This window comes from Cyprinodon variegatus, unplaced genomic scaffold (genome assembly GCF_000732505.1).
Source record: "Cyprinodon variegatus isolate N-32 unplaced genomic scaffold, C_variegatus-1.0 Scaffold324, whole genome shotgun sequence".
Taxonomy (NCBI): Eukaryota; Metazoa; Chordata; class Actinopteri; order Cyprinodontiformes; family Cyprinodontidae; genus Cyprinodon; species Cyprinodon variegatus.
In genome coordinates, this window is record NW_015150777.1 from 881773 (window position 1) to 891598 (window position 9826).

Genomic DNA, 9826 nt, shown 5'->3' on the forward strand with positions numbered 1-9826 from the left:
ATATAGTTTAGCAGCATAGCTAAGATATACATCCAACATTTTGATCTAATACAAATATATATATAGAGAGAGGAGCAGCTAGGTGTGTTTTTAGTAATCTCATAGTGTGCCAGTTAATGTTTATAAGCACCGATATATGAAAAATCTTCTGACATGACCACATACTTTTCTAATTTCACCACAAACCACTTTCTAGATCTGTATGCAAATTCAGCAGCATGAGTCAGACTGAAGAATCCTTTCACACATTATCTTCAAGTGTTACTTTTAAAATAAAAATATGAATTATTACCTATGAATGGTTATAGCTGATATTTATTCAAATAGCTATAATATACATTTAAAATGAACCATTAAAGTATTTTAGCTTTGGGTATTAAAACATAAACGTTAAACCAATAGATGTGATAATACGCTTCCGTATAATTCTGTTTTTCTGGTTACTCTTATTTTTAATAGGTTCTAATAATTTTTTGTTGTTTTTTTTTTTACTTCCGGGCTATTAAAATTACAGAGATTCGTCTGTTACGTCACAGCCCTGCTGCTCCAGAGGCACGTGACGGTGACTGGTCTCGGATCAGCTGATAAAAGTCGGTCGTTGGTCGACAACAAGCTTGAGGTGCTCAGTCATTGAGGTTCTACTGGTCCGGGTTCTGGTTTCGGCACAATGAGGAGCCTGGTGTTGTTAGTGTTAGCGACGTTAGCTTTAACAAACGAAGCTCTGGTTCGGTAAGTTTGAAACCATTTAATCTGTTTATTTCTTTTGGGGTTTTTTTAACGACGAAACCCCCGAGTTATTGCTAACTGTGCTATCTGTTAGCAATACCTTCCACCTTCCGTCGCTTTAATGGTTACAATGTTTAAAGCTTTAGTCGGATAAGGTTTGGGGTTATATTCTGTGTGTTGAAATCTCCAGTTGTAATCACCTGACCTGCAGCTTGTCTGAACAAGCCCTGCTAATCGTTGTAAACAACTCTATATATTATATCATCATAAACAGGGCTCCAGTCACGCTCTCATGTTAACACGGCTACACGATCTTAATTTCTCTTACGTTTGACACATTTAACAAATTCCGTAGCACTTTGATCGACGGAAAACGAGGAAAAATTCAGAAAAGGGTTATTACTGAGGAAAAGGATGTAATATGGTGTCTTAAGACCAGGGGCGGATCTAGGATTCTAGGAGGTCAGGGGCTTAGCCCCGAGGGTGAAGGTGAGGGTGTAGACTTCCTGGTAAATCCCATTCTGATATAAAATATGAAAGATTACTGGATTAAAGAAATTTTAGGCATATGACATGCTATCACACATATTTCCTAAAAATACAGGAGTAGGAGGATAGAATGGATATTTCAGCTGCCTGAAATAATCCATTCCCCCTCCATAAATGGGGATAAATTAATTTACCTGCAAGTCTTTAACTGTATTTATTCCTCTTTTCATCAACAACAGATCCTGTGGATTTGGTGACATTTGAGCATTATTCGCCAGAGTTATTAGAGGAAAATTAAATATTTTAGCCACCTGGACGGAGCTAGGCTATTGTGGTAGCAATGAGAGGGAAACACTTCTGCTTATGCATGCTGCCAATCTCTGGTGAATTCCAGTACTGCACATTTTACTCAGATCAGCTTACATCCGGGACTCTTTGCACAACATCCGGGGCTCTTGGCGAAACATCCGGGGCTCTTTGATAGGAAAGAATGTTCAGAGACAACTTTCAACTCAATTAAAAATACCTTAGTAATTCCAAATTTAACTAGATATAGTAAATCTTAGTAAAAAAAAAAAAGTTGCTGCAGATGTTGATAGCGGTGCACAGGAAGGACCTTATGTTGCAGTTTGTCTCACACCTAATCAGGAAAAGCCTTTGAAGAAACAATGTTGTTGTTTAACAGTCTAACGGAAAAGAAATTTTCTCCTGTAAATTAACCTGTTTGTTAGTCAGAATGAAAGAAAAATGGAGCATGTTGAACAAAACTTTAATAATGTTGATTCACTTAAGATGTGTAATCTTAATGAATTTAATATTCAAGCGATGTTGGCCAAGTCTGATATTTGGAATGATGTTACTCCAGTTGTTCATTCCTTGAATTTTTCTTAGCATTTAAAATGCACATCAAAAACAAAAAAGCAGTCAGCATTTGTTTCCTGCTTGGTAGATTCTGAGGTTTCATCACAGTAAGGAAATGTTAAGATGCAGTCAGAGGACATGGATCAGATGGAGTAATAAAACTGTCAGAATAGATCTAAAGCTGCTGTTTAAATGCATTTTTGCATGGCTCTTTTGTTTAAAATAATTGTTGCAGACAAACCTTGAAGTGTTTACAAGTTTTCTTTGTTTTGTTTCCTTCTGTTCAGAATTCCTTTAAAGAAGTTCCGTTCCATTCGACGTGAGCTGACCGACTCAGGAAGAAGAGCAGAGGAGCTTCTTGCTGACAAACACTCCCTGAAGTACAACCTTGGCTTCCCCTCCAGTAATATACCCACTCCAGAAACACTGAAGAACTACCTAGACGTAAGCATCACTTTATAATTCACTGACTGAGCTGAGAAACCCTTCAGACGTGCTTTACTTAACACGCTTCTGAGAAGTGAAGAGCTGATTGAGGGAGGGATGAACAAAGGTTCTGTTGTGTTCAAGAATTATGTAATCTTTTCATAAAGTGTGTAAAACTCTGAGAAAATGTTAAGTGGTCTGATCTGTCAGCTGACAAACCGTTTACTTTGAGATGGCACAACAAATTCAATGATCTGCTTTTGTTTGATGGTTGACCTCATCGAATCTAGAACAAGGATTGTGTTTAATTGATTGATTTAGATTTTTATAAACGAAGAATTAAACATCTCCCTGTTCCTACAATAGTCCAGACTTGTTAAATTGATTGATCTCTATTCACTTAAATCTTCTAAAGACCTTCAGTTTTCACCTTTAGAAAATCAAGCTTTTATTTCATTTATTGTAACAGTAATAATACGATTTAATAGCTTATTACATAATATATAATTATGTTAAACATTCATTCATAATTTTGTTTAACAAAATTACATATTTACATGATTTGTATTCTTGTTTTTTTGAAAAACTCTAGATTAATGATTGAATGTATTCATTTAGCAAATAACTTCGATCTCATTTTAAATATTACCTAAACGATTATATTCTATACAGATTTTTCATCATTTTTGTTTTTAACAAACTCACAACAAAGCAGATGTTGTATATTTGCATCAATTGGTCTAATTAGAGAAAGTTTTACAGCTTTATAATTTTCATATCTTTTTAAGTTGTTTGATTATCATCTCTCAGTATGAATTGTGCATAATGGAGGGAGAAGAATCCCATTTTCAGAAAGAGTTGTCCCAGCTGCTCACTGAGAGTTAAGAAGGAAGTGAAAAATCAGTCTTGCAATAAATCAGTTTCTGTTTCTGCATTTGGGAACCACTGAAGCCAGAATGACTTGACAAACTGACTGGGTTTAGCAACAGTTCAAACTACGCTCCCTCACATGAAACGGAAACATGACTGAGGTCCTAAATTTGTGGAGTCATCGCTTCCTTTTTATAGTCTTTGTTCAGACTGTAGCAGCTGATGTATTGTCGGAATAGTTTTTCCCAAAAAACACAGCAATGTTATAAGGTTGCACATTAAGCTGCATGATTTTAATTATGAACTTTTGCTCAGTTTTTATTCTAAATGACCTTTGTAGTCTAAACTGGACCTTATTCCTTTGTCTGCCCAGGCTCAGTATTATGGGGAAATTGGTTTGGGCACCCCTCCTCAGCTGTTCACTGTAGTGTTTGACACCGGCTCGTCCAACCTGTGGGTCCCCTCTGTTCACTGCTCCTTCACAGACATCGCTTGCTGTAAGTCTGCCCCCCCAAACGCTCAACTGTAATAAACCTGATGGGATCTGAAAGGCTGTTTTGAACTTTGCTATTTGTTTCTTTTAGTGCTTCACCACAAATATAACTCTGCTAAATCCAGCACGTATGTGAAGAACGGCACCTCCTTCGCCATCCAGTATGGAACTGGCAGTTTGTCAGGATACCTCAGCCAGGATACTTGCACTGTAAGCTTCTCTAAGTCACATTATATCACAGAGACTAATCGTTACTGCATGAAATCATGAGACATATTTGTTTTCTATCAGATTGGAGACATCACCGTGGAGAATCAACTGTTTGGTGAAGCCATCAAGCAGCCTGGTGTGGCATTCATTGCAGCAAAGTTTGATGGGATCCTTGGGATGGCGTATCCCAAAATCTCTGTGGACGGTGTGGTTCCAGTGTTTGATAATATCATGAACCAGAAGAAAGTGGAGCAAAATGTCTTCTCCTTCTACCTGAACAGGTTAGACGGATGCCCTTCTATGCAGGAATTTAACATGGAAAATAAATGGGCTGTCACTGTCTTTTTCAAAATTTGGCAAACTGATTCTCATGGTTTCCTTGCTAAAAGTGCTTTCTAAAGATGCAGACTGATAATTTAACACTTACTGACAAAACAAATGTGGAGAAGTTAGAAACAGTTGGTTGGCAACTGAGCTTAAAGGAAAAAACATCTTTCATCTACAGTATTAAGGAACCTTGGGATGGTCTAATACATGTGGTGTTATGTAGAATATGCACCCCAACCTTTGCCCATGCTGCACACAAGATGCCTTGGTCTTAATCCAAATATGTGCAAGTGATAAATAATTGACTATCTGTCTCTTTTGCTTTGTTGTAGTGATGGGTTGAAGCATTATTATCAGTACTGCCAAACTGTTACTGCGTTGATACTGTCAGAGAATTCTGAACCTTTAAAGTCCCTACACGCAGAATATTTGACAGACTACACTGAAATGATTTGATGACTTATTGCAATAATATAATTGAAGTTATTGTAGGTTACATTTTATTATTTTCTTTCTATGTTTAAATTGAAAATCTTTTATATTTTTTTTAGATGCAGCCAATAAATAATGTGACCATCTATCATAACATGAATGTTTAAATTAACGCTCGAATGAGGAGACTTTTGGACTAGCATTTTTAAAAAAAATTTTTTTAAACGATAAGCACACTCTGTTTGAAATTAACTTTAGCTCAGGTAAGTTGAGTATTAACTGAGAGGAACAGGATGACAAAATGATCCCAAATGAGTGAAACCATTCTTTTGTCTTGCGGCTGCTTTATAGTTTTCAATGATTTTGATGATGAACCAAAAAGATCTGATTTTTTATTTGTGCAGATGCATCCGATTGACAGATATGTTTATAAACACAGTTTGGTCCGTCAGTTAGTTAGAAACAGCTTCTGTATCGGCCTTGTGACTTTCTTGAAACGATACACGCACCCCCATCACTACTTTACCGTTGTTGTTTGTTCATTGCTGTGTATGGGAAGGGAAAAAAAAACATGATTGATCATAATTATATTATAATGAAATGTCAAAAAATCATATCACAATTATTGAATGAAATTATAGTGATTTATTGTGAGCTTTCTAAACTAACCTGTGTCATGTTCTTGAAGATTTCAAATCTTTGTTCATGCTGTGGCCTTCTGAGAACAATAAGACACACAGATGGATTTACTAAAACCCCAAAAGCTTTAGAAGACTTACTGTAACCTGGAGGCCTGTTTTTGTTGAGTCTGCTGCCACCAAGTGGTTCCTTTTTGAATGATTTTTAGCATTAGGAATAACCAGTGGGAACAGTTCATGTGGTTGGCCAGAGAAGGAAAGGTAGCAAAATATGATTTATTTTTCACGTTTTAATACAGTATTTTCATGTAGTGTCTGATTTCTTCTGGTTATGTTTAAGCGAATAATTCTATAACTAATGCAACTCTTAAGAGTTTAAATGTAGGTTGTAAACTGTGGAGCATTCTGTACTAATGGGTTATCAATAACAAATGCATAAAATGGACTGATTGAATATAAGTTGGTGAAATCCTTATTTCCATGCATCACTAAAGCGTATTTTCTTACATCAGGAACCCAGACACTGAGCCAGGTGGTGAACTGCTGCTGGGAGGAACAGACCCCAAATACTACACTGGAGATTTCCACTATGTCAACATCACCCGGCAGGCCTACTGGCAGATTCACATGGAAGGGTAAGAATTGATGATTCATCACAGAAAGCATGAGCTTAAATATGAGGCTGTCACATTTGCCAGGTTTTATCAAACTGATTTGTTTTTTCTTGTTTCTTCAAAATACCCAAAGGTTGTCCTTTGTTAGACCTTTTGTTAGTCAAAAGATTAGAAAGTTGTGCTCAAAAGTTAGAAGTTTCTGTGTAATTTGGGTTTTAATACCAATTTGTAACTTCTCCAAAAATTGTTTAGCACTTTCTCTACTTCTAGGAACACACCTACCCGAACTTTGTTAAATGTATTAAAACTCTGTTTTAATGTGTTCAAGGATGACCATCGGCAGTCAGCTGAGTCTGTGTAAAGGTGGCTGCGAGGCCATTGTGGATACCGGGACGTCTCTGATCACTGGGCCAGCCAGCGAGGTCAAATCTCTGCAGAAAGCCATTGGAGCCCTTCCACTCATCCAGGGAGAGGTGAGGAAAACACTTTAGTCCGCAAAATGGGTTTCAGATATGGAAACAAAACTTTACTAAAACAAACATGTTAATGAGTCAGGTTACCATGGAAATGCCCAAAATAAGACGGATACTCTGTCGGGTGACAACTGATGGAGCACGTGGAAAGAAATTTCCTATTTGAGTCTATTGCTAAAGTTATTTTGAGACTTGTATATGAATTGAAGTACTAAACATTTTGTCTCAATACCAACACAAATCATGTATCTTTGCATACAAACACAAAAGTGTTCAATCAGCACATGGAGGAATAATGATTCCTCTTTTTCAGACATCTCTTAAAATGATCACCTCTCACTGTAGCTGCGTCTGCAGATCCATTGCAGCTTTATGCCTTACTTAATTTTAACGTCTGTAAAACAACTCTAGCTCAATCACACTGGATGGAAAGATGCTCTTTACGTCATATTTATTGAAACTTCTTCTGCGGTTAGCGTGCACAACCCATGTACAGCCTCGACACGGCCGACCTGGGTTCTAATCCAACCTGTGGTTCTTTGCTGCATGTCTCTTCCCCCCCTTTCATACCCCCTTTCCTGTCAGCTTACCGTTGGGGGAAAAAAAAAAAAAAAGAAAAACAGCCTGAAATAAATATCACAATATTGTTCTGTTAGTGTAATGATTTGTTTATTTGTACAAATCTGTTTAACAAGGAAAAAAATTTCTATTTACAGTTTTCTGATTTGGAAACCAGCAATAAACTTACTCTATTGAGGAGTATTTTTAGAGTACTTTGTTTTAAAGAAGTCTTGATGTGTTTCAGTACATGGTGCCCTGTGATAAGGTCCCGACACTCCCTGTCATCACCTTCAATGTTGGCGGACAGACCTACAGTCTGACTGGGGACCAGTACATCCTCAAGGTGAGTGTATGCATAATCATCCAGCAGGGTGGAAGCCTTTGAAATGCCAAAACGACTCATTATATTGCATCATTAAAGCAGAACAAGTCCAGCTTTGTTTTAGTTGAAGCTGAGAAGAGGCTGGACTGTTTACAGGAGAAGAGCTCGTTTTTGTTAGCTCATGCTGTCAGTTACTTGTAAGACATTAACATTTAACACCATGATGACCGTCTGTGCTGCAGGTCAGTCAGGCTGGGAAGACTATTTGTCTAAGTGGCTTTATGGGTCTGGACATCCCTCCCCCTGCTGGGCCACTGTGGATTCTGGGAGACGTGTTCATCGGTCAGTACTACACCGTGTTCGACCGCCAGAACAACCGGGTCGGCTTCGCTAAATCCAAGTAAACGATGCATCCTGGACCCGGAATGCAAGCTGAACACAACGCACCAGATTCGACCTGCTTGTTTTCCGTTCTCTCTGTGATCAACATGTAACTAACAATAGGCTTTAGAACAAGCTTGCACTGATGTAAGGAGGCTGAACTGGTCCTGACACGGCCTGAAACAGAAGAGGGTACAAGCTGTGGCATGGTTATGCTTTTTGAAAACATCACAACAGTTATATTTTTGTTTTAAATCAGGGAGTTGTTTTAAGTGGTTTTTAATGAGTGTTTTAGGTGATGGACGGTTTTACTACTGATCTTTTTTTTTTTTTTTTCTTTGAAATGATTGGGCTCAATAAAAAACGTTTAAAGTTGATCTTTTCCATTTCTTTTAAAGGGTAGTTAAAACATTTCTTTCACAGGGTCTTGAATTGTAGAAACATTTGAATTCCTTTGTTTTTTATTTTTAGTCAATTATTAAGAAGCATTGGCCCCAGATTACTTTTCTGTTTTGTTCATTTCCATTGATCATAAAGCGTTCAGACTAACAAGCTGACTCTGTAATATCAGACTGTAGAGGTATTGAAATATTCATCAGAATAAAATAAGTCTTTGTCACAAAGTAAGGAGGCCGTTGTTTCTGTGTCAAGAGCCTCTCGTTCCCAGATAACCTTTGATCGAGACAAAACGGGATAAGCTACTGTTTGTCACAACTGTACTGGGTCAATCAAAATAAAAATTCTGATTTTGATACCATTTAATTTTTTTTTTTTTTTTCAACTTGGAAAACAGAGTTCAAAGTCTAAAACTAGTTATGGAAAGAAGAGTAGGACCAAATTCTTGCATTAATTTAAAAATAAAATGCCAAAAGCCATTGATTGCTGCTCTTAAGAAGTGTTTTTTGTTTTTTTTTCTTTTGCTAAAGACCAGGCTGGGTTAGATAGATTTTTTTATATTATTTAATATTAATTAACATCTAACTTAGTTTGATCTGAAGCATTTGGGAGTAGAAATGGAAGAACACAATAAAGGGGTAAATATTTATTTCCAACACTTTACATCTTTAGATAAAGTGAGGCTTCCAAATGGGTGACAACATGACCAAATCTAGAATACAGACAGACACTGAAACCTTGAAATAACTCTGCGGCTTTGCTTATTTCCACTTGGCCTGTTTCCAAATAAAAGTATCCTCTGTTATAAAACAGAAGCCTGAAGAGCAGCCTCAGACCATCCTCTCTAAAGCTTGTAGTGTTTTGGATTTATTTTTTTACTTTTGTTCAATCACCTCCCTGCTGGGTTTTTCCTGCCTGTTTATCATAAAAGGGCCTACATTATGCAAAATCATTTTTTAGCTTTTACATGTAAAATGCAGTTTCTTCATCTAAATCATGTACACACTGGCATTCTAGCCCCATTCATTCTGCTCTCTGATAAAGAACCCCTCCCTGTCTTCCAAAACGAGTTGCCATCATTGTTTGCATAGAGCAGTGATCACCTTTGCCCTCCATGAATCCCTTATGACCGTGCCAAGCCTTCCCAGTACACCATTGGCCGACTTTCTCAGAACAGCAAGTAGTGACGAGAGACACTACTACTGCTCAAAGTTGAGCCAAAGTAGCTCTTTGAGAAACTGCACAGTAACTGCAACTGTTTCTTTTTAGCTAGCATCCACCTAGCAAAAATACTTTTTGCACTGAGAGATCTTTGATTTTGTTGAGCCTTCCTAAAGAAAAGCCTGATCGCAGCTCTAAGGCGACACCATAAAATGGGTGGAACAAACATTGGAGGAAACGTCTCAATCAAGTTGGAAAAATGCAACAGAAAATGACTATTTCATGACAAATGAGCACACCATAGTCCCTAAAAGCAATATCTTAGATGTATTGTGTGCCTATAGATGATTTTGGAAGGCTTAAAAAAAAAAACATAGAATCTTCCAATGAAAGGAGGGACAGGACAATTTAAATTACAGGGTTCAATAAAAAAAAAAAAAAAAAAA

General features: G+C 37.2%; 2 protein-coding genes across 2 annotated transcripts in view; one reads left to right on the forward strand and one right to left on the reverse strand.

The window, feature by feature from the left end:
- The first annotated feature begins 564 nt into the window (after positions 1-564).
- Positions 565-8575, forward strand: LOC107091098 (cathepsin D). Its single transcript, XM_015384846.1, has 9 exons — positions 565-729; positions 2364-2520; positions 3746-3869; positions 3957-4075; positions 4157-4356; positions 5985-6107; positions 6415-6559; positions 7365-7463; positions 7685-8575. The coding sequence occupies exons 1-9, from the start codon at positions 668-670 to the stop codon at positions 7844-7846; spliced, it is 1191 nt and encodes a 396-aa protein (XP_015240332.1). The 5' UTR covers positions 565-667; the 3' UTR covers positions 7847-8575.
- The window catches only part of LOC107091071 (gastrula zinc finger protein XlCGF8.2DB-like), a 3860-nt gene continuing 2503 nt past the window's right edge, over positions 8470-9826 (reverse strand). The window contains exon 2 of the mRNA XM_015384798.1: positions 8470-8495. Within this exon, the coding sequence (XP_015240284.1) occupies positions 8470-8495 (26 nt within the window). The remainder of the gene's footprint in view (positions 8496-9826) is intronic.